General features: G+C 53.0%; 2 protein-coding genes across 18 annotated transcripts in view; one reads left to right on the forward strand and one right to left on the reverse strand.

Annotated features, from left to right (window-relative positions):
• CRMP1 (collapsin response mediator protein 1) overlaps positions 1 to 1,628 on the forward strand; it is a 68,342-nt gene extending 66,714 nt beyond the window's left edge. For both annotated transcript variants that reach the window (XM_036921155.2, XM_036921156.2), the window contains exon 14: positions 608 to 1,628. In XM_036921155.2, coding sequence (XP_036777050.2) covers positions 608 to 699 — 92 coding nt within the window. In that variant the 3' untranslated portion in view covers positions 700 to 1,628. The remainder of the gene's footprint in view (positions 1 to 607) is intronic.
• The window catches only part of EVC (EvC ciliary complex subunit 1), a 209,692-nt gene that overhangs the window by 138,235 nt on the left and 47,023 nt on the right, over positions 1 to 24,434 (reverse strand). For 3 of the 16 annotated variants that reach the window (XM_036921153.2, XM_036921145.2, XM_036921152.2), the window contains exons 13-21: positions 23,062 to 23,171; positions 19,199 to 19,409; positions 18,004 to 18,210; positions 15,573 to 15,717; positions 13,751 to 13,862; positions 10,333 to 10,459; positions 9,125 to 9,218; positions 8,405 to 8,507; positions 4,640 to 8,307 (exon numbers count right to left, since the gene is read on the reverse strand). In XM_036921153.2, the coding sequence (XP_036777048.2) occupies positions 8,223 to 8,307; positions 8,405 to 8,507; positions 9,125 to 9,218; positions 10,333 to 10,459; positions 13,751 to 13,862; positions 15,573 to 15,717; positions 18,004 to 18,210; positions 19,199 to 19,409; positions 23,062 to 23,171 (1,194 nt within the window). In that variant the 3' untranslated portion in view covers positions 4,640 to 8,222. Of the gene's footprint in view, positions 1 to 2,720; positions 3,244 to 4,639; positions 8,308 to 8,404; positions 8,605 to 9,124; positions 9,219 to 10,332; positions 10,460 to 13,750; positions 13,863 to 15,572; positions 15,718 to 15,822; positions 17,081 to 17,131; positions 17,658 to 18,003; positions 18,211 to 19,198; positions 19,410 to 23,061; positions 23,172 to 24,434 lie in introns of those variants that run through there. The other 13 variants (XM_036921148.2, XM_036921154.2, XM_057502096.1 and 10 more) reach the window with 12 other exon arrangements.

Raw genomic sequence — 24,434 nt, forward strand, 5'->3', positions numbered from 1 at the left:
GATATATCACACACACACACAGGCACCATTGCACATACACGCACTCCCACACATACCATCGTAAAACTCCATTGGAGCATCGGGCCCGGAGCTGAGTGTTGTTCTGACTGTTTGGAAGGAGTCAGGGCTTTGAAAACAAACCAGCTGAGGCTAGGCTTCTGGCTTCCCCACCATCTAGCTGTGTCCTCCGAGATGCAGGACCTGACCCCCAAATTCATCATCTGTAAATTGGTGAAAACACCCCCTTGTGTGTGCTCTAAACTCAGCAACATATGTTAAAGCACCAGATTGGTGCCTACACACAGCAGGCACTCAGTGACTGTTTGCCCACCTGTCTCAAGAACATGAAGCCAGCCAAGAAAAGCACAAGGTGGTCAGGGCGGCCAGCGGGTGACGCAGGCATGAGGGGACCCAGAGGATTGAGCAGAGAGCCTCATGGAGGTCTGGGGCCTTCCCAGAGGTAAGCCTGGACTGCGTCCCAAAGGCTGGAGGCTGGAAGGCACGTGGAGACCAGCGCTCAGCACCCCAAAGGCTGGGGATGTGGGCGAGCACCAGGTGGAACTGGCGTCAACAGGTTCATCAGCAGTGACGGCTGTGTCTCCTTCAGGTGCCCAGATAGATGACAGCAATCCGAGGCGCACTGGCCACCGCATCGTGGCGCCTCCCGGCGGCCGCTCCAACATCACCAGCCTTGGCTGAAGGCAGACGAGTGGATGAGCTGCAGCGAAGGAGTCTGGGAATAATGTCCATTCCTTTCCCTGCCAGTGTTTGGAAACCCGGTTTTATTTGGTACTGATGGGGGGATAATTGAATGACGATCGTTCCTTTTCTGTTTAGGAAGAAGTGGTACTAGCGTGGTGTGTTTGCTCGGACCCTCCCTGGCCCACAGTTGTGTGTTCACGCTGACTGCACCTCAGAGCATGGTGTCTGTGTTCCCCTCCTTAGTGAAAGGTCCCAGCATCGTCTCGTACTGTCCCTTCCACTTCTGACTTCACGGGCTCCGAGATTCTCGGGGCGGTTCCTTTGCACCCCTGTAGCTGTTCTAGGATAGTTGATGCATGTTACTAAATTATGTATGCAAGTCTGTGAGTGCGTGTGCTGGACCACCACCCAGGACCGACGGGACGCGGTGCCCAAACCGCAAGCCCTCAGGGGCAGTTCCAAAACATGCAACATGGAGATGTTTGCTCATTGCTCACCCCAAGTGCCCCCCAACCCCGCCCACATCGGGATCTGGGAATTCCCAGAGAGCAGGGCAGCCCTCCATTGCCCGCAGAGAACATCCCACACCCGTGTCAGAAGCCCTGGTCTCTGTGGCGCTTGTTACCACGACTCAGCTCTCTGGTCTGCGTGTGTCCTTCCTGCCTGCTCTGGACTTCAGGCCGAGCCGGGTTCCCACTCCGGAAGGGGTCTCCCTGCCCCCATCCAGGCCACAGTGGTGGGGCAGCCGCTGCCCGCGGTCACCCGAGTCCGGGTCCCTTTGAGGCAGTTGATGGGGCAGTCAGATTTTTAAAGTTTTGTACAAAGTTTTCCTTTGTAATCACCCCCATTTTTACTTAACAACTTTACTGTGGCTCTTATTTCTGAATTCAAAGCTTGTGAGGAAATAAAGTAAGTGGCGCGCTGGCCTGATGGGGTGTTTTCTTTCATTTAAGTGGCAGTCACTGGGTTGGGTGCACGTGCTCGGTGGTCCCCCTTCAGTAACCGGCTGGTAGTGGGTGCTTCCTGAGGACTCCCTCTTGGTGGGTGGGGGTGGCCAAGGAAGGAGGAGAGAGCCCATCGTGACTTCTGGAGAGCTGGGTCCCTGACCCTGCGACCGTGGGAGGGAGGGAGAGAGGTGGCAGTGGGGGGCCCCTGTGTAGTGGGCTGAAAGCACCCATCCATTCCCTCTCCTGGCACATCCCTCTCCCTGTGCACTATGTGGTCAGGTGTAGGTCAGAATCTTGAGTGTCCTCAACTTCCCATTTCTTCCCTCCAGCCCCACCAGCAGATGCACATGCTTCAGAGAAGTAAAAACTCAAGCCATGTTCCTCGTCTGTCTGTTGGTAGTGATGGTGATGACGCAGGCACACGTCCGGTGCTGTGGAGTCAGCACTGTTATTATCCCCACTTTACAGATGAGTCCCAGAGGTCAGTAACTCCCCTAAGATCAGTTAGGAAGACGCAGAACCAGTATTTGAACCCGCACAGTTTGACCCAAAGTCCAAAGCTCCTTGCTCCTAAATGCTAAGATTTAATGTCACTTGAGGCAGGATGGCCCTGCACGGTCCTGTGTCTACTTAGCAGACGTGACAGGGCCGTGTCTTCTGCCCCCAGCTGGGTTAGGATACCTTGGTTAAGTCCAAAGAGGTGTTGGCTCAGGGTCCATTATGGGCTTTCTCAAAACAAGACTAAATACTGGGAAGGTCAAGAACGGAGGGCAGAACTTTGGTGTTTGGTCTTTGCCCATTTGGGCTATTCAAGGGCAACACAGAAGCTTCCAGAAGAGTAAATTTGGAGCAGTTAATTACCCACCTGGTCCCTGGAGGTCTCCTCTCTCCCACATCACCCCCTAGCCTGTGCAGGTCAGATAGCCATCTAACTGTGCTCTGCCAAGGGCTGTGTTGGGAGCACTTTGGAGGGAGCCCGGACCTCCAGGTCCTCACGTCTGCAGAGACGGGATGGCGCCACTCCCTAAGGGCGGGGTGGGGGCTCCCCTGGCTTCTCTCCTCCCCAGAGAAACAGCCAACTGCACAGTGTGGAGAGGAGCTGAGCATGCTCAATGGAGTCTTCCTCCCTCTGTGGACACGGCCAGCCACAGGAAACGGTTTCCCACGAAGCTAAGGTGTGTGCACGCAGACCCCAGCCAGGCCCAGGGAAGGGCTTAGACGTGCCCGCGGACATGCGTTTTGCAGTTCACCAGTCAGCTAGTCCAACGGCAATGGTCTAAGACCACTGTTTCACTCAGTGTCCCTGCAGATCAGTAACCCTGGGAGGTGTGGGCCTTTCTGGGACCTGGGTTCGAGCAGGCTGAGCTGGGTCCAGTGGGCACAATGATGTGCATAGTTGAGGTGTTGCTGACCAGCCCAGGCACACATGGCCACCCCCGTGCCACCTGCCCTGCATTGTGACACAATGGGGCCAGAGGTCATGACACAGACGTGTCCTGAGCACCCAGCACCAGAAGTGGACAGCACTGGGGAGGGGTGCTGAGCTGCATGGAGCCAGAGGCTGCCAGTCCGTGGAGAATCACCCAGCCGTCAGCTGTGTGGAATTTCGTGTGGAGAAGTATTAGAACAAGGTGGTACAGATGTGGGTTAGGCAATTCATTGATTTCAAAATTATTTTGTTCTTGAATTGGTGATTTTGTGGAATGCCTCAGGTTTTTAAAATTAATATCATTTGTCCTTGTCTCCTCCCCCATTCTAATCATATCTTCTCTTTGATACCTTTTGTCATTCTGCTTTTGATGAAGCTCTCCTCCCCTGAATGGGCAAGTTCCAGCCCACTCAGTCTGGGCTCCCTGCCCACCCCCCTCCCTGTGCCCTAGGGGTGTCCTCGTGCTGGAGACAGCAGAGCCATGTCTGTGGGACTTGGGGGCAAGTTTACTAGAGGGGAAGGTGAGCAAGCCCTTTGCTGAGTTCCTTGTTACAAAGCAGATACACAGATCTCTGACTGCCTTGCCTGTAGCTCAACTGGTTCCAAACTTGCACAGGAAATACAGGAATGTTACTTATCCCCTAAGCCTGGCCATTCTTGCAGCAGTATACACAGGGCAAAGAGCATAAGAGGGGGGTCTGATCTCATCTGGGGGGTGCAGGGGAGGTTCTGGAAGGCAAGAGTTCCGTTGTCGAGATGTGAACAAGAGTAGCGGATGCAGCAAAGGGGCTGGGGCTGGGGCAGGGTGTGGCAGGCAGCATGAAGGTCATGTGCAAAGGCCCAGTGGTAGGCAGGGGGCATGGCACATGTGAGGCCATGAGAGGAGACAGGCTAGGTCCTGGGTGAGGGCATCAGGTGGGCTGGTTGATACCAGACCTTGCAGGGCCCTGTGGTCTGTGTTACAGATTTTGCTTTTCCTCCCAAGAGGTGAGGAGTACTGCTGAGGAGCATCAGTGACCAGGTAAGAGGAGGATGGGCAAGGCTGGAGGGAGGAGGCAGGGCACTTGGGAGGCTTCTGCAGGAGCAGCAAGATCAGTGCCAGAGGCAAGAGCGAGGAGAGCTGCAGGCTGGCTGGAGGACTGCTCTGGGGCTGCTGACCTTACACACCCCACTGGCTCTGCCCCAGCAGCTGGGGCTCAGATCAGCAGGCAGATGTGCAGGAAGGAATTACCTCACTCCTCCGTACAGCAGCCCTCGTGATTCCCTTCCTGGCTCATCTCCTTCCGTGACTGTAACAACCCAGAACACTTATTGAGAACTGGGGCATGGAACCCCAATGGAGGGACAGCAGTTGAGAGGTGTCCCCGGGGGCTCCTCGCTGACCCGCTCTCCCCTGCCCAGGTGTGTGGTGGTCACACAGCTCAGTCCCAGCCTGTAAGCCCACACCCGAATCCAGGTGTCTCAGCACCTGTGCCCCACACTGCTGAGTGTCTTAATAGGCACGTTTTATTTTGATCTGGGAGGCAAGTGCGTCATGAAGGCACATCTGTGCTCCTGCTCATATTCAACAGAATGTGACAGCATCAGCCCAGTCTTTATCGGTAGTTCCATGCCCCTAACTGTGCCAAGAGCCGTAGCCGGGTGGAGAGGGTGCAGCAGCTTGTGACGTGTGACATATTCCTTTGGGTGAAGGAAGCTGCACTTAAGAAGCAAAACACTTAACCCCACAAGATCGGCAGAGGCCGAAGCAGCCAGGCAGACCGCACCCGTATGCCTGCCGTTTCCCAGAGGTGCTCGTGCTCTCAGGGAGTCTGCATCTGCCACATTCACGTCCCCAAATTAGACACTCCCAGCATCGGAGTCACTTGCCTCCAGAATGCCTCTGTGTAAAGGCCCCATGTGACAAAAGTGATTTCTATGTCCACCAAGCTCTCAGAATACTGCAAAGAAGCCACAGCCTGTAGAAGACGCTGCAGGAGGAAATCTTTTCTTCAGCCACAAGAGGGGGCTGTTGGTTACGCTTGGGAATCCCACCTGCCGCCCTCCTGACGCTGGGCTCTGATGGTCAGTGTCCTTAACAAACCATGTAAATATTATTTTGGATCACTGCTGTTAAGGAGCCACTCTTTCCTAAGAGAGTCTAATTTAGGTTTTAAGAAGTAAAAATTCAGGCTATAAATGGTCCAGAAAATCCCAAGACAAGGTCTCCCAGATTCTGGAGCCACCGTGGTTTGCCCTGGCCGGCACACTGTGGCCTAGGCCATGGTGGTGCCCCCCAGGGACGTCTGACAACGTCCGAGGACAGTTTGGGTTGCCACAGCGGGGAAGTGCCCCTGGCATCTGGTGGGTGCAGGCCAACGGTGCTGCTAACCATCGCACAAGAGGACAGGCCGGCCCCAAATAACAACGAGCTCACCCAAAATGTCCCTGGCGCTGAGGTTGTACAACCCTGATCACAAAAAAAAGAGCAATTTCTTCCCAGGTGCCACCGTGTCACCCAGAGCGCTGGGCGGAGCTCTTTATATAGAGTCAATAACAATGTGTTGCCCACACGGGTGCCGTGAGGGTGGCAAGGGCCCCTCCTGGCAGTGGTTTATGTGTGGCACCTGGAAGCTTCTGGAGGTTCTCACCATCCCTTGGGAGAAGCCGTACCCCTGGAGTGTTGTCTGGCAGGAGAGCCCATCCCCTCCGGTGAAGTCTGAGCGCTGGGCCAGCTCCTGAGCGAGGGAAGTGCCTCCCACAGAAGACGCAGCGGCTGGTGTGGCTGTGTGTCTGCGGGTCCTCAGGCCCCCAGGGCGGGTGAAGGCGGCCTGCAGGCCAGGGCTCCCATGGTCTGCGTCGGGGTCCCGGGCCTTCAAACTCAGACCTTCCCCACTGACCAGGCCTTAGCTGCTGGCTGAGCCAAGGCCGGGAGTGGGTCCTGCTGAGATGCTGTGGCAGCCAGTGGCCTTGGTGCACGGGACAGAGGGTGAGGGCGATGGGGAAGGCGAAGGCTGAGACCCAGAAAACACCAGCGGTGCTTGGAGACCCAGCGCCCAGCAGAGGCTCACCAAGAGGCTGGAGAGCAGAGGCCCTAAGGCCCGAATGAGACGCCCCATGCTGGGAAGGGAGGCTCGGGGTGACATCGGCAGTGCGGAGGGGGGTACAGAAGGCAGGGAGGAAGAGGTCCCCAGGGAATGAAGCCCCTTCTTGAAGCCAAAGAGACACAAAGCTTGCAGACGTGTTTCCAACCGGGTCTTCTGATTCTCTCAGGCTCCGAGGTGTGCCACATTCACTTAGGCCTTTTCCGGCACTTCTACATCCATTCCTCGTCCCCTGCACAACAAGCCCATGAGGCACAGGGGAGACCCCTCCTTGTCCCCAGGTGGCTGGGTCCTAACTGTGCTCTTCACACGTGTGGATAAAGGGAAGGTTCCTGTGGCCAGGATTCCCACCTGGCCCTGGTTGGCTAGCTCACTACGCATGTGTGGGCAATGCGTTGTTATTGACTCTATAGAAAGAGCTCTGCCTGGTGCTCTGGGTGACATGGTGGTACAGCTGCTGCACAGCTGCAGGAGAGCAGAGCAGAGGCTGGAGTGGTGGCAGCACCGAGGACAGAGACTGGGATGGCTGCTGGGGGCCAGAGAGGCCCAGAGGCAGAGACCAGCTTGCTGCACGCAGACTCGCTCTGAGCAGACGGGTTCTAGTGACTGACCTGCCACTGTGGGACTAAAGTGGGTATAAAACTGTTTCACCCCAAGAATATTCCATTGTCATTCTTCGGTCTCAATTCATAGTGAACTTGCCTGGGGCTGAAACCCATTGACAAGACAATTGGTGACAGTCAGCAGGATTCACTGTGGACTGAGGAACAGAACGGGCTGCCCTCATGGGAGAGTGTGCCCGTGGCTGCCCCTATGGACGGGGGGACATCCGAGTGTCCCCCAGCGGACATGTGGTCCGGCGTGGCTTGCCTCCTGGAGGACTGGGCCCTGCCCCGAGGCTGGGAAGGGATGGAGGTGACATCTGAGGCAGCAGGACAGGCCCTTGGTATAGTAAGTAGGCCCCTTGAGAAACAGCGCCCGTGAGGCGGCGGGAGCCATGGCCAGTTTTCTCCGCACAGTGCTGAGAAAGGCCGTAGGGAGAAAGACGCCCTCCTGCAGGAAGCCCGAGAAGAGAGCACGAGACCTGAGCTGCGAGGTGCAGTTGTGGAGGTAAGAAACTTGTTTGTGGCTGAAATGGCGTCACTGCGAGGTGCTGTGGACATGGTAAAGGATCATGGTGGCCTGAGAAGGAGCCCGAGAGGAGCGCAGGCCGCCAGGTACCGAGGGACAGGTGGAGGGTGTAGTGGGGCCATCAGCCCAGGGATGGAGGAGCGGAGGTTTGACAAACAGGTGGGAACGGAGGCCCTGCTGGTCCGGAGGAAACCCAGCTGAAAGTTGGTGGAAAGCCAGAAAAAAAATAAAGACTTGGCAACTGTGGGTTTCTCCAGGAGAGGTGCAGCCCCGTCCCCAGGTCGGGGAGCGCTCCATGCCCCGCTCCTGTCCTCAGGTTCAAGCAATGAAGGCACAGAAGGAAATTCGGTCTGCCACTCGGAGGGAGAATTTAAAGGGCCCGTGAAGGTCACGAGGACCCAGGTGTGGGCTGATGTGATAAAGGCAGGAGCAGACGGAGGGAGACTGGATGGGAAGTCAAAATAGACTCTGTGGATAAAGTGAAGGCTCCTGTAGCCAGGATTCTCACCTGGCCCTGGTTGGCTAGCTCATGACACACCTGTGGGCAATACGTTGTTATTGACTCTATATAAAAGAGCTCTGCCCAGTGCTCTGGGCAACATGGTGGCAGAGCTGCAAGGCAGCAGGAGAGCAGAGCAGAGGCTGGGGTGGTGGCGGCACCAAGGACAGAGAGGCCCAGAGGCAGAGACTGGCTTGCTGCACACAGACTTGCTCTGAGTGGGTGGGATTCTAGTGACTGACCTGCCACCGTGGGAATAAAGTTAGGTATAACCCTTTCACCCCAAGAACGTTCCATTGTCAGTCCTCAGTGTCACTGAATCCATAGTGAACTTGCCCGGGGCTGAAATCCATTGGTAAGACAGCATGGCTGGGGGATGGGCAGGCAGCACGCAGACCAGGTCTGCAGGGTCGGTCCCAACCGACCTCAAACTACAAATTGCTCCTTTTCTTCAGCATCTTCTTGGAATTCTCACCATCACCAGTTCCACCTTCTTGCTGGCTCAGCCTTTTGCTGCTTAAAACAGGGAAGCAAAGCAGCCAGTCAGGACTCTGCCCAGGTCTGTCCAGGTGCACACACAGTAGGGGAACGGTAAGCTGGGGCCCCCTTGTACCTGAGCGATCCTGAGGGCTGGCCGCCTGAGGCAGGGGTCTCGTCACCGGGCCCCCCTTTCTCCCGGGGTGGGGGCTTCTTCCTCTTGGTCCTTAGGGGCTTCTCTGCAGGAGACACGTGCATGCAGACATTGGCTCTGTGGCTTCAGCACGTCACAGCTTCTCTGCACCTCACTCCAACTCATGGCGTTTTCAAATTCCTCTGTGGGCCAAGAATGCACTCGATACCCACTGACTTACAAGGAAAGTAAGGCCAGGCAGGTACAGTGCTTTCCGAAGCCCCCACAGCCCATAAGTGGCAGAGCTGGGGTTCGAACTCGGGTCGCAGACTCGGGAAGCTGTGGGAACCTGACGACAGGTCGCCAGTGCAGGAGCCCTGACTTGAAGAGCCCTCTATGTTCACACACCTTCCCGTCACTATCCGTTGGCAGGCAACACACCGCGGTTGTCGCTGAAGTTGCCGCTGGCAGGAAAGGAGGATTACTTCCCCATTTTACAGATGGGGAAAGAGCCGGAGAGGAGACACAGCTGGTGAGCTGCAGACCCACGAATCAGCCCAGAGCCTTTCCTGAGCCTGCTCGTTTCCACACAGGGACGCAAAGCCCAGAGAGGGTATGTATGGTACTCAAAGGTCACACAGCTAGTTAGTGGCAGACAGGGGACGGGAACCTGTGCTCCCCCCGGGGACCTGCCGCTGCAGCGCCCCGCCTTTCCCGCCTTACCTGACAGTCCACGCTTACTCGAAAACAGTTTGCTTTCGGCAATGGGCACCCGGGCCAGCGCTGCCAGCTCACTGATGAAGCTCTGCTCAGCGTCCTGAGTGCAAAGAGACAGGGTCGGCTGGCCCCCTCTGCCCTGTGCCGCCTCCCCGAGTCCCCCTCTGCCAGCACGGGGCTGACGCTCTGGAGGGCTGGCGGGATGTGTCCCCAGCACAGAGGAGGATTCTCCAGGAAGCACCCCACAGAGGCCAGGAGCAGGGCAGAGCATGTGAGGGAGGGGCTCACATCTGCCAGCTCCTGCCAGGCCCCTGCCCACCCTTCCTCGCGCCAGCCATGGGTCCCATTTTACAGGGCACACAGAGGTGGAGGGCTCCATGAGGGCCACGGAGGTGGCGGCACAGAACCAGGCCCCAGCCCACTTCTGCCTGACTCCTGGGTCTGGGTTCCTAACTGCCAACGGCGTGGTGTAGCCAGACACACCCGGGTTCGAGGACTTCCTGGCTGACATGCTGGGTCGTGAGTTGGCCTCCCGTGCCCTCGGCCTCCCCACCTATAACTGGAGAACAAAGCAACCTTCCCCTCGTGGTTGGAGATGACACGACGCAGTGTGTGTGAGGCTCTCAGCCCAGTGCTGTCTGAAATAGACCCTCATCAACAGGCGTTAGTCACCATGACCATCCTCACCGCAGAGACACCCACACTGGTGGCTGACACTCTGTGAAGTGCCTCCATTCTGGAATGTTCTACTTTCTCAAAGGTAGCCACTTTGCTTTGTAGCCACACTATAATCACACACTGATGAGGTTTTTCTGTGATGAAATATGCAGATTATATCACAGGGGCTGAGCTTCCTGTATGTTCTAGACCAAGTGAGAGCCTCAGCCACCTGTCACTGCCTAGATGCCTCTGATGTCAGCCCTGACACCGAGCCCACATGGCAGCGATGTATGTGCACACAGTCAGCGTGTTGGGGGCCTCTCCCTGAGCTGGGTGCTGCAGAAACACGGGAATCCACAGGGCCCTGCTGGCCTTGAGGCTCACAGGGGAGCAGCCAGGCTGGTGCATCAGCCAGTGACACTCCGCGGAGGGTGAGGGGGTGCTGAGCAGGGGCGGCTGGTGCTCCCACCAGACTCCACTGCTGACCTGTTTTGCCATTTCCACCTCTCTTAAGAACCAGCCTTCTTTGCAAAGGCCTGCTTCTGAAACTTCACCTGGAGCTGGGTCTCGAGCTGGGCTTCCAGGTGGTCCATGACTCTGGCCTTCTGCTTCCGAGCGTCCAGGCGGCTCTGCTGGTGCACGGTGAACTGGGCCAGGAACTTCTTCTGCAGCGCCCACATCCTGGAGGAAGGAGTGAAGGCTGTCAACACTGCCCTGGCCAGCAGGTTAATCAGAGACCCGGCACAGGCCTTTCCCGAGGGCCTGCCGAGTCCTGGGAACTGGTGCTGATGGCCGCCCTGGAGCCCTCGGAGCGGTGACAGAAGAATGGCCATCGCTGGCACAGTTCACGGAGGCCACAGGCAGCAGACGCTGCTCGAGCCCCCCCACCAGCGGGCTGACTCACCATAAAAGTGGACGCCATCTGATTAACACTCGGGCGTTTACAGAATCTCACATGCCCATCTTCACCTGATCCTCGGGATGGCTTGGTGACACAGCAGGACAGAGTAGGGGCAGAAGCAGGGTGCCTGGCTGGCAGAGCGGCACCTCCTTGTCTGGAGCTCTCTGCCTTCTTCCTTTCAGTCTCTTCATGACTGATTTTCTGAAAGAAGCTGAGTTTCTAGACCTGACGGCAGAAGCCACCTTTAGCATCAAAGGCAGCTGTCTGGAGGTTTCTGAAGGCACAGAATTCCACCTGGCTCTTGCTTCAGGGTCTTATTTCTGCCCGTAATGGTTTTCCCTTCTTTGGTTTACAAGTAAACCCCTATTCATCCTACAAGACCCCATCATCCATTATCCATCCATTCATTCACTCCATCATTTATTCACAAAGTATCTGATGTATCAGGTGCTAGGCTGGGTTTTGAAGTTGCAGATGTGAGCAAGAGACTCAGAGCCCCACCTTCTTGGAGTTCCACTTTGAGCTGGGGGTGGGGAGAGATACCCAACACACACGTGATGCCGCCGAGGCCAGGGCTCTGGGGTACGATCTCTCCCACACCCTCATGGAGGCTGCATGGATTTCCTGGGGCTGCTCTAACAAATGGCCACACACTGGGGCTTTTGAACGACATAAATACTCTCCCAGTTCTAGGTGCCAGATGTCCCCATTCAAGGTGTTGGCACGGCCACGCCCCCTCGGAAGGTTCTGGAGGACCCATTCCTGCCTCTTCCAGCTTCTGGTGCTGCCGGCGCCCCTGGGCTCAGGCCACATCACTCCAGCCTCTGCCTCGTTTTCACATTGTCTTCTCCGTGTGTGGTCAGGTCACCCTGTGTCTTACTCGCCACAGAAATCAGGACGCACTGGGCTCACCCAGGCCCATCTTCTCATCACAAGATCTTTGACTTAGTGATATCTGCCAAGACCTTTTTTCCAAGTAAGGCCACATGCACAGGTGCCAGGGTTTAGACAGGGACACCTCATTTGGGCCCTATTTGCCCAGCGCAGAGGCTGGGTGGCTCCCTGCAGGGTGCAGCCTCAGTCGTGTGCCCGCTCTGCCAGCAGCCCTGGTCGCTCAGCTGCCACACCTGTTTGTCTGGCTCCCTCAGGGACTCAGCTCCTGGGCATGCCAGGAGCTCACAGGGCTGCCCAGGAAGGGCTTGTGTGCTGGGGTCCCTCTGGGGGCTTCATCCTGCTGGTCCTGGGCAGCCGGGAGAAACCAAGGGAGCCTGTGACACAAGCTGGTCCACGTTTGAGCGGTGTTCTGGTGGCAGTGCTGAGGGCACGGTGAGATGGGAGCCAGAGGCTGCAGCTCTGGGCCAGAAGGGGGTGACCAGGGCCTGAGACAGCCGAGAGGGAGCCGCGCTGTGCACAGTCCCACCCGCAGAGACAGAGGATTTGTTGGGACAGTCGCGTGCTTCCCTGGTTGCAGAGCAGGAGCCCCTGCAGGACTGCTGATTCTCTTGGAAGCTTCTGGAAGGAGGGAAGGCCTGACTGTGGGCCTGGCTGTGGGACCCACCTAGATGGGTACATAAGCTCATAAACTCCTTAAATTTGGACCCATATTTGATTATGGAAATGGAGATTTTAAAAACACCTATAGAATTGATTCTAGAATGGTTTCCACCCAGGCTGCCCCTGTGCCGCGCAGTAGGCTGGGGGGTGATGGTAACCATGGGCGTGGGCACATGGGCAGTGTGTGGGCATTAAGTGGCTCCTCTGCACAACAATGCATCTGTGACTAGGAGCTGCTGCAACCCTACTTTACGGATGGGGACCGTGAGGCTGGGCGTGATGGAAGGAGCCACACGTTCATGGCACCCCCGCCAGCCCTCAGGGCCCTCCCACCATCCTACCCTCCCCAGAGATGTGACTGGAAACCTGCCCTCAGCCTGAGAACGACTTCATGTGCTTGTGCTCACATGGTTCTTAAATCAGTCTCTGTCGTCACTCTACCTTGCTGCCAGAGCTCCTGCTGACTGTGACTAGAAACTACACTTACGAATTCAAGGACACGGGCAGGGAGCGCAGGGCGTTAAGGGCTACGTGTGCGCCTCTGCATCACAGTGAGACTGGGGGACGCCCCTGCAACCCCACTGGGTTTTGCTTTCATGTCATAAACCTGGTGGGGGTTGGACCAGCTGAGGCCCCTCCTCTTGCGTCACCGTCACCGGGCTCAAGGTGAAGCCCTAGGACCACATCCATCAGAATACCTGGGGAGAAATGTGTCAACCATGCAGATTCCTAGGCCCCCTGCTCAAAGCCTCTGAGTCTCAGTGTCCAGGTGTGCGGCCCAGGATCTGCACGTTCAGCAGGAAAGCCACGTAAGATGGAGGGAGGCTCCCCTACTCCGAGAACTGCCAGATGGTCATGTGCCAGGTGTGCGTCAGTCAGGGCAAGTCCAGACCTTGCACCCCAAGGGCAGGACGGTCGCTGACTGCTGGTTAATGGCCACTCAGAGGATTTCTGGGGTGGGGGACACTGTGGTTCTTGTTTCCTAAGGAAGCAGTCAAATGGGGGCTGGAGTTCACTTTGGGGCGCAGCACAGAGCTCACGCCTGTACCCGCAGGGCTGTGTTGTAACACTGCCACCAGTATGCGTGAGCCTGGAGGAGCCTTCCCAGAGCCTCCAGCACCCGGCCGACTCCCTGACTTTGGCCACAGGAGACCCTAGGAGCTCCTCTGTCTTCTGACGGGGGCAGTCATTCATAGGGCACATGGCGGGGGTGGTTATGGTAGTGACAGGGAGCAGCCGTCTGTCTCACGCCCCTGCTCCACCACTGGGCTTCCCGTGGTCAGCTGACCCACAAACACCTGCCCGCAACCCTCATGTCAGGGTCTCTTCTGGGGAACCCCCCACCCCTTGATCACCTGTCCCTCCGTGCCAGGCCCTAGGGGCTGCGCGTGGGGCAGGGAGGCTGGCAGAGGCACCTGGGCAGGATGGGCAGACAGAGGCATGCAGCGGCAGTGCTGAGTGGGCAACAGAGAAGCATGAGGCAGCAGGGGCCACACGGACTAAAGGGGAGACCTCACCTCTGGTGGACAGCTTGGCACGCCTCCTGGACTCCACCGGCCACCTTGACCTCTGATGCAGGATTGCTGAGTTCTTGCTTTTTCCGCAGCTTGTAATTTTCCATTCTCTCATCTAGACCATTAACACACAGCGTGACACTCAAGGTGCACATCTGAGGAGCCGACTCTGGGGCAGGTGTACAGTGCATGCTGGGGTGCACGGGTCAGCAGCACACGCCCTCCCAGTGGGCACACCATCTGCCCCAGCACCGCAGTCCCCTGGGGGAGGGCGTCCGCACAGAGTGGGCCTCCAGGAGGAACGCATCCCCTGCTCCCCCAAAGGGGATGTGAACAAGATGCAGCACTACCCAGCCACAAGGAGCTGAACCCTCACCAGGGAGGAGGGCACTCGGCCCACAGAGCACGGCTGGCTGGGCAGATGGGCGCGGACCTGGGCCTTCCAGGGGCTGGGACGTTTGGCCGCTGGAGTGTGAGGCGCTGGACTGCACATCCGAGCTCGCTCACACTGACCTGGCTGCCCCAGCAACCTGGCCGCCAGACGTCCAACAGGCTACTGACCTCGCTGGACCTGGGCTTCCTGTGACTTATGGAGCCGTCTAACCTGGATGGTCTCTAGGGGCATGACGTTGTTTGACTCTTACGGAATCAGGACAAAGGAGATACTGTGGTCAGATCAGTGGCATCTTTCCAGTGCATTTAGCAGGAGGTCCTCACGTTAGAAGGGGAACCAGGCAAGCAGGACGTCAGAGCTGAGAAGCCCTACGGTGGGTGAGCCCAGGCCTTATCCCATCAACGGGGAGACCCAGGCTGGGAGGGGACGGGGACCCCGGTTCCTAAATGCTCTGCTGTGGCAACGGGTCACGCCTCTCTCCTGCTGAATGAGATCAACCCTGACATCTGAAAATCCGCAATGAGGGGATCTGCAGCTGTCAGGCATTTTTCTGTCCATGTGCCAGATTTTATTTGAATCTGGGGCTCAAATTCCCAGGACGAGGGGATGGTAAAGGCGGAAGCTGAGCCCATTGAGAAAAACGAGATTCACGGAAGACTGTCCCCAGGACCTGCTGCCCATCATTCATCTAGGCATCCGTTCATCGCCAATCCTTGGACAATACAGGCAAAGCCCATCAGAGAATGTGGGACCCCAGCCTGTTCTGAAGCCCTAGATGTAGGGAAAGATGTCACAGAAGAGCCCTTCAAGACACTGGCTTTTGTCTATTGTCATACGCACGTTATTGCTGGTCATTGGGATACTGTGTATTCCATCACGTGGGGTGGCCTCTCATGAGAGCCCAAGGGGAAAGTTCTCTGGGTCTTTGGGCAATTTATAAGCCACTGGTCTGTTCTTACTCAAGGTCACTGTGACAGCTTCAATGAATGAGGTTTCCTTCTCTTTGGCCACCAGGAAGTCCAGAGCCAAAACCATGTCACCACTACATAGGGATGTGATGGCATATGTCCCAGATAATGACCTCACCCTAACTCTAGCTCCCTGTCCTGTCCTTGTCTTTGTCCTGATTTATCTTTTAAAAAAATCCTATCGTACTTTATGTATATGTTTCTTTAAATGCCTCTTAAAAAGCCTTTGGGGGACAAAGCAGGCAATCAATAAATAAGTGAAACATTTTTAAAACTTGAATCCCCAAAAACAAAATTTGAAAAACCCACCATCTCATTTTGTCCCATCCTAAGAGCACATTGCACCCTACATACAGGGCTTCAGGTGATGGGCAAAAGTCAGACTCAAGGTGCAATGTGGTGATGGGCAAAAGTCAGACCTAAGGCTCCTTGCACGCGGGCTTCCGAGCAGCGGGCTGCGTACCGTGCAGAGCCTTCAGATGCTGCGCTGTCCTCTCCTCGTGGGCCTGCGTGGCCCCCCCGACCTGCCGGTAGTACTCTCGCACGAGCTGGCTGACGCCAGCGCTGGTCACGTACACGCTGTCCACAGCCGCCTCCATCAGTGACCTCTGTGGGCGGGAGGGAGACTCGGCAGGGGGGTCACGCGTGGCCCCCACTTTCCCTTCCTTGGTTCTTATGTCCCACCCACTCCCAGCCCTGATCGGTCAGGGAGCAGCAGAAGGTGTGTGGTTGGTTTAAACCAGTCTTGATGATCTTATTTTCCTTGGTTAAGGATGGTCTGGGGCTGGCTCCATGACCCAGTTCTGTCCAGTGAGTTGCCATGTTAGGGAAAGTCCGCTGGGAAGCCTTCCTTTTCTGAACACGAAGGCAAAGCCTTGGTGTGGGTATAAGACTTTGCTGTTTCCCTCTTCCTGGAAGGCAAGGCCTGATGTTTGGAGGGGCAGTGGCCACTTTGAGACTATGAGGCAACAAACTAACACCAAGAATGGTGGATCAGAAAGCCTGGTCCTTGGTCCCATCACAGAGCCTCAGTGCCCGCCTGGAACCACCTCCCTCCACACTGCCTATGTGGGATCAGGAACCTCTGTTTATTTGCCATTTTGGTAGGCTTCCTGGTACTTGCAGCAATGATGCATTCTTAAATGATACACCTTCAGCCTCAAAGCAGGAGAGAGAGGAAATGCTCGTCACAGGGATGTGCTGGCTGTGTGCTGGCTAAGTCACCATCCTTTACTTTATAAGGTGATGGGCAAAAGTCAGACTCAAAAGTCTCTCTCCACTTCAACATTTATTAAATGGTTCCAGGCTTTGGACAAGAAGAAAATGCCCATTTTTTTTTTATTATGTTGAGTGATTGGTTAAGTTCTGGGGGCTGCACAATTCACTTTATTTGCACAGTACTGTCTGAGAAATGTGCCGATTCCACTGGTAAGGGCAGAGGCTGTGGGGATGAAGGGAGTGTCCAGCCCAGGCTGGCAGTACAGGTCTGAGCCGGTGCCCACTCCCAGGGCCCTGCCCATCCTCACCGTGGCTGGTTCTCTCTGCCACTCTGCCTGACCTCCCAATGAGCCAGACGGGGCTCCAAGGCCACCTGCCGAGCGGACTCTGGCCATGCATACCTTCTTTGAATTTCACTTGGAACATGGACTCCAGGAGACAGGAAGTCACTCTTCTTCATGCTCAAGTTAGCGAACCCGCCAGCACCATCACGCCTCTGTCCGCCTGTCTTCCTGCCACCTGTCTTCTGCGTCCCACCCATCTTTCCCTCTCCAGGCCTCTGTCCTGGCCTCGCTTCTCTTCTCCTCATCGGCTTTCCTGGCTCATGTACTGCTTCCATCAAAATATGCTCGTGGCCACGAGCATTTGATAGATACGAGTTGTAGAATTTGGGGGCAAGGAGGTCACCTTCCCAATGTCACATGTTAGGCACAGTCCTGATGTCTGGAAGGCCCTTGGCAGGGCTGAAATAATCTGGAATGATATGGGGTGTCACAGAAATGGGTCCAATCTCTTTGCTGGGCATATGAGTAAAGTGACTTTATTTCACTGAAAGGACTCTTGGCCCATCACAATGCCAGCCGGCTGCAACACCTCCCCTGTGTGCCGACCACAGACACTCTTTCTGTAACTGTCTACAGCGAGTGGGGGTGTCTCCCCCTTCCTTATGGGTTGAGTCAGAAGGCAGCCACGGAGAAGCAGGGTATGTTCTGGCCACACAGGGCACAACTGGCTCTGGTCCCCTTTCCCACCCACTACAGCTGCGAGGCTTTAAGCATGTCTTTTGCCCAGTGATAAGCCTCAGTTTTTCCTTCTGAACAGTGGGGAGAAGACTTACTCTGGCTGTGCACAGGTTGTGGTAAGAGCCCCATGAGACGAGGTGGGCAAAGCATGAAGATGGAGAAGCGCCACTGTTAATTCCATCCCTGTGGTCTGTCATCATGGATGACCCAGGGAGTAAGTCACCGCCTATCGGCCATGCTGGTTTTAGCTGCGTTGCTCAGCTGCCTCTGCAGAGGTGGCCGGGGGCAGGGAAGGCCCACGTTTCTCCCTGGGAGAGGGGCTTGGGTTCAGATCTGCCACTGACCTGCAGGGAGGTCCAGGCGGGACCTCTCAGAGTGGCTGTGAGGGCCAAGCCAGTGCTCAGAATGCCGTGTCACAGGGCAGCGGTAGGCAGAAGCCTCACCATTCTGCAAGGGAGGTGATGCCCTCTTCTGGATGAGGAAAAGGCGGTCCCGAGAAGCCGGGTAACCTCTGCCAGGCCAGGAGCTCTGGTGCAGGGTGTAGCAAGGATGCATGCCTCTGCTTGGTGCAGACCCTGCCTCCGGTCTGCCCCGGCCCCACCCCGCCAACCCCTCTGCTCCTGAGGCTCCCTGGGGGCCAAGGCTGGCACGTACCTTGAAGTCATCCCTGTCCTTGGACCGGCTCTTGGCGGCCACGTTCCGCGCGTGGCCCAGCAGCGCCTGCCCGATGGCCTGCTCCGTGTGCTGCTTCAGGAGCCGCCCGACCTCCTGAGCCTCTGCCAGGAGCTGCTGCTGAAGCTGCAGACGCGTCTGCTGAGCCGCCTCCTCCAGCCGGCTGGCCTCCTCCAGAACGCGGGCCTCCTGGAAAGGACAGCGCAGGAGAGGAGGAAGTCCCCCGCTTTCCTGCACAGACACTCTGGCCAGGGCCAGGACCAGGGCCAGGGCCAGGATGTGGGGTCAGCCCTGCCCGGGACCCCGGGAAGGTGAGGGAAGGGATGGGGAAGAGGCAGAAAGAGGGGACCTCTGGGCTTACGAAGGTCAACAAGGGATACGAGCCTGGGTGTCTGCTGAAGACCCCCACTAAGGCATTTATTGAGCACCAACTCTGTACCCAGTGCCAGCTGTGGCTCTCACACATACACAGATTTCTTCTTTCTTCTAGAACACTGGGAGGCCTAAACACTAGGAATAATGAGGCCGCAGAGGCTCAGACCTTAAGTAACTTCCTAAAAGTAGAGCCGGGTTTTGAAGGCAGATCTGAGTCTGAGACTAGTCTGGGACTTCGTGGGAGCCAGGGCAGGGCACGTGGGGCCCGAGGGATGGCCTGTCTGTGCAGGAACGAGTCGGAGAAGGTGGGGGAGTCGGAGCCAGGCAACAAGTCCTGCCTGCTTCCCACCAAGCTTTTCTGGGCAGAGCAAGAGACTGAGTTTATCTCTCATCAATGAGTCAGAAAACGTCAGCCGGTCCTATAATTCAGTAGCTACCTAAGACCTAGACTCAGCCTGCTTGGGTTTAAATCCCAGCCCTGCAATTTACAAATTCTTCCTTTCAATTTTTTAAAACCTTAAAACTGATTATAGGACCCCTTTCTTCCAACCCCCTGAGGATGACTGTACCTATCTGTGCTCTGATTTCATGTGCATTTTTAGCATAATTCTCCCTAAAGCACACACTACAGCCTTCTGGCACATGGGTGCCCTGCTCCAACACCACGCAGGGCTGCCCCTGTCCCCAGCCTGCAACCACAGGGGTGGCAGGACTCGGGTTTGGGCAAACATGGCTGAACCGGGAACCCAGTAGAGGTGCACTGCCTGTCCAGGATGGTGGGGGGCTGAGATGCCCATCTTACCAAGGCTCTGAGCAGCTGCCACCGATGCTCATCCAGGCACTGGGAGGGGGCCTGCTCAAGGGCGTGCTGCTCACGCAGCTCCTGGAGAAGGCTCTTCTTCCCGGACAGCCTCATCTGGGTCAGGGTGGTGACGGCGCTGCCACGGAGAGCCAGCCTCCGGAGGGCCGAGCGCAGTAGCAGGTCATGCCCCTGCAGGATGCGCCATGTGGACCTTTGATGAAAGCGGGCAGGGGGCTGGAGTCAGTGCTCTTTGCTTCACTGAGTGCAATGGTTAATTTTATTTGTCAGTATGACTGGGCCACGTGGTGCGTGAACATCTGGTCAAAAATTATTCTGGGTGTTTCTGGATGAGATTAACATTAGACTCAGTAGACTGGGTAGAGCAGATTGCCCCGCCTAATGTGGTGGGCCTCATTCAATCAGTTTAGAGCCTGCAGATAAGAAAAAGCTGACACCCTACAAGTAAGAGGGAACTCCTTCTGCAGGACTGCATTCAGCTGGGACATGGGATTTTTCCTGCCTTTGGACTTGACCTAAAACATCAGCTCTTTGTGGGTCTTGAGACTACTGACTTTCAGTCTAGAACTTACGCCATTGGAGCTCCTGGTTCTCAAGCCTTCAGACTTAGGACTGAAAATACACATTCGCTCTTGGGACAACCCTAATACACTGAGTTATCAAGAAATTCCCCAAATAGTCCCATTCCATAGGGAGCACTTCCAGGAGGTAGGCTGGAGTTACCCCATTTTCCGCTGCCTTGGTGAGACATGGGTGCTCACCTATTCAGCCATCTGTTTTTTATAACCTTTTTAACTTTATCACATCCTACCCCAAGTTTCAGATGCATATGTGCAGCTGCCTTCAGTACATGGCCACTTGAATTTCTTACAGAACTCTGAAAATGAACATATCCCAAACCGAAATCTTGAGCTATTTTTGAGTTCCTATCTCGGTGACTCAAACGAAACCCTTGGTCTGCCAGAGAGCTCCAACATTGGTTTTGTAGCTTGAGGTATTTGCTGGCAGCCTGAAAAGCTGAGCAGAGCAGTGAAAATCAGCCTACCAAGGTGGAGAGACCTGGCAAACACCCCACGCTTTCAGTCGGGGGCCCTCATCCCAAGACTATGGAATCATCCTTCCCCAGAGTTTTGATTTTGAACCAATTAAATTCACAAATGGAATAGCTGATCTGCTACTATCTGAAATCCCTGCTAGAAGAGAAAGCCTCTCTGGAGAAAGATCCCATCATTCAAAGTCTTGGATTATCTACAATTTCCTATCACAATTTTCCAGCATTCAGTAAATATAACCAGACTTGCAAACAGGTAAGAGTTGGCCAAAAATAAAGAGGAAAAGCAGACAACAGAAACATATCCACAAGATGCTGGATATTGGAATAATCAGACATGAACTTTAAAATAATTACAATGAATATGTTTAAGAAATTAAATGATAAGATGAAGAAATTCAGGAGATAACTAAATACTACGAAAAGAGTCAAATGAAAATTCTATAAATGAAGACACAGTAACTGACATTAAAAACTCAGGAGATGTACAATTTGCAACAACATGGATGGAGCTAGAGGGTATTATGCTCAGTGAAATAAGCCAGGTGGAGAAAGACAAGTACCAAATGATTTCCCTCATCTGTGGAGAATAAGAACAAAGAAAAACTGAAGGAACAAAACAGCAGCAGAATCACAGAACCCAAGAATGGACTAAAGGTTACCAAAGGGAAAGGGACTGGGAAAGAGGGGTGGGAAGGGAGGGATAAGGGGGGGGAATAAAGGGGGCATTATGATTAGCATGTATAATGTGGGGGGTGGTACGGGGAGGGCTGTGCAACAAAGAGAAGACAAGTAGTGATTCTATAGCATCTTACTACGCTGATGGACAGTGACTGTAATGGAGTGTGTGTGGGGACTTGGTGAAGGGGGGAGCCTAGTAAACATAAAGTTCTTCATGTAATTGTAGATTAATGATACCAAAATTTAAAAAAAACTCAGGAGATGGATTTAACAGCAGAAATGACATAGCTGAAGTGAGCACTAACTGGAAGATAGCTCAAAATAAGTATCTAGACTGAGCCACAGAGGACAAAAGAATGAAAAACTTAGAAGAACTTGTAAGACATACAGGATAAGGCAAAAAGGTCTAATAAATATATAATTGGAGCCCCAGAAAGGGCAGGGAGAGAATGGGTAAATGGAATATTTAAAGAGATAATGACAGAATTTTCAAAAACTGATGAAAGACACCAAATCACAGATTCAAGAAGCACTACAGGTTTATTAGACTAACAAGAAATGCACACCAGACCAAGTACATGTTCAGGCATATCAGTAAGCGGATGAAAATCAAAGAGCAAAAGAAAATCTTAAAAGCAGCTAGAAACAACTGAAATCAGAAGACAAAAAATTACCTTTAAAAATATTTTTGAAGTAATAACCAAACTTGGATTCTATACCCAGTGAAAATATTCCTCAAAAATAAAGATTTTTTCAGACAAACAAAACCTAAAAGAATTGGTCACTAGCAGATCTAAAATAAAGAACCTTCATGTAGAGGAAAATAATCCTAGATAGAGGCTTAAAGATACAGGAAGGAACCAAGAGCAACAGAAAGGGTAAATGTGTGAGTAAATCTAAATGAATACTGATTGCATAAAACAACAATAATATTAATGTCTCATAGGGTTAGAATATAGAGAGAAATAAAATACCCATTAAGAAAAGCATAATCTGTAGGGAGGAATAAGTGGAATTGAAGTGTTCTAAGGTGTCTGCACTGTCTTGGAAGAAAGACTATATTAATGTATATTAGATTTTGACATATCACAGATGCAATTAAAAATCTTGAACCACAAAAAGGATAGTAAAAGAATATATAACCAACAAGCCAAAAAAGAGGAAAAGAAAGAATAATAAATAAACACCTAATCCAAAAGAAGGCAAGAAAAGTGAGAAAAAGGAACACAGAACAGAGGGGACAAAAATAAAACAAACAGTAAGATGTTAGGTTAAAAATCCAAATACACTAGCATTAGGATTTACATCAAATATAAATGTGCAATTAACTGTTAGTATAATTAAAAGACACAGACTTTCAAGCCAGACAAATCTTCTGATTGCTCACTATTGTCCTTGGCAGGGCTCACAGGTTTGCCCTGTTTCCATCCTCTCCTGACACTTCTCTGTATTAGCATGTAATAGTTATCCACCTGCATCTTGATGGGCACACAAATTAGTTCCTGGAAAAGGCTGGGCAACTAGAAAAATGGTTATATCAAAATAACTTTTCTCATATGAAAAAAGGAAAAAATGTTTTTCAGTAAGCTGAAAAAAGTGACACTTCACTAATAGCTACAGAAAAGATATAAAAAATATACATTTATCAATAAATGGGGAGTGACTGAAAAGGGGCACAAGGAGTCTATTTGGGGTGATGGAACTGTTCTAAATTTGGATCATGGTGATGGGTACAGAGCTCTGTAAATTTGCTAAAAGTAATTGAATTGTACACTTAAAATAATATACATAAATTTTACCTAAAAAATGGTGTTTAAAAATTCCTTTGAAAGACAATTCTATAAAGTAGATAATATTAGCCCCATTTATAGATGAGGAAATTGAGGATAAGAAAGGGTAAGTCATTTGCCCAGATCAATTCGATTCTAAGCCTTTGTCCATGCACTCAGCTATCTCTCTACTCCATATTTACATTTACAATTTCCTTTGTTTCAAAACCAGTTTGTAAGAGATGCAGGGGGCAGTTACGTGTCCACCCTACAGGGAGAACATGAGGGTAGAACGGCGTACCACACAGGACACGGGCCCTGACCCTTCAGAAGGCTGCACTCACTCTTCACTGAGGCCACCAAGCTGGTCCAAGACTCGGCGGATGGTGCTGTCGTGGCCTTCCCGGATGTGTGTCTGCAGCACAGTGGACAAAGCATGCTCCTCCATCCACACCTGAACCCCAGAACAGAGGGACGGGGTGAACTCAAGCTCATTTTACCCATCCCTGCTTCACTGGAACATGCATCTTGTTTCTTTTTTTTTTTAAATCCTGTTCTCCCCTGATGTCATTCAAATTTTTCTCTTATAAAAGTTGCTTCTGAAGATTTTTAAATTTCCCCGTTTGCATTTACATCTTAAAGCAATATTTATTTTCTGTGGCATGAGGATAGGGTCTAATTTTCTCAGTATAAGCGGTTACTAATTGTCTCAGCACTGTTTCTGACATAATTAATTTTTTTATCACCAGCCTGTCATGCCACCTTGTCTTGACGTAGTTTCCATATACACATGTATGTTGTTCCAGACTCTTTCTTTTATTCTGTGGGTCTGTCTTTTTCTGCACCAATTACACTGTTTTAATAGCTGTCATTAGAGCAAGACTGCACAGCTGCTAGGCAAGGCCGCCCATGTTCCTTCATAAATAACTGTGCTAGTGAGTCTGGGTTGCCTTGCTTTTGAATTTTAGGATCAGTTTATGAAATATAGCACTACAGACTTTAGGACCCATTTATCAAGTTGAGGAAAACATCTTGTTTGGATTTTATAACTGGATTGAATTTATAGATTAGTTTGGAGAGAACCACCATCTTTCCAAAATTGAGTGTTCCCATCCAAGAACATGGCATTTCTCTCAAGTCTTACTTTAGGCCTTCAATAATATTTATAAACTTCTCCATAAAGCTCTTAGATGCATTGGTCAGATTTATTATTAGGCACCCTACAGCTCTGATTCTGAAAAGGATCTTTATCTTATCAAGGTGTTGGGGTACGTAAGAGATCTACTGGATGGGGATACTGATTTGCACCCTGCAAGCTTACTTAGCAATCTTAATAGTTGTGACAGTTTGCAGATTCTTTTGGCTTTTCCATGGAAACATTCATACCATACAGAAGAATTCTATATAAGGGCATTAAAGCACCACCACTGATTGTGTTTTTCAGATCTTATTGTTATGGCCTGACTTACGACCCAATCTGCCTATCATTCTCTGTAATTAAGATGGGGTGTTAGAAACTTCCATCATAACATATTCACAGCTTCTGAGAATTAGGACGGGGACATCTCTGGGGGGCATTAGGCATTTCTGTAACTAACATAGTGGACTGGAAAGAAGCCTAGAAACCTGAATTTTATAGGTTTAATTACATTTTAAGAACCACCATTCTACAAACGGTTCCAATTGTGTAATTCACAGATTCTATAATACTGATAAC

Source organism: Manis pentadactyla, chromosome 5, assembly GCF_030020395.1.
Source record: "Manis pentadactyla isolate mManPen7 chromosome 5, mManPen7.hap1, whole genome shotgun sequence".
Classification (NCBI taxonomy): Eukaryota; Metazoa; Chordata; class Mammalia; order Pholidota; family Manidae; genus Manis; species Manis pentadactyla.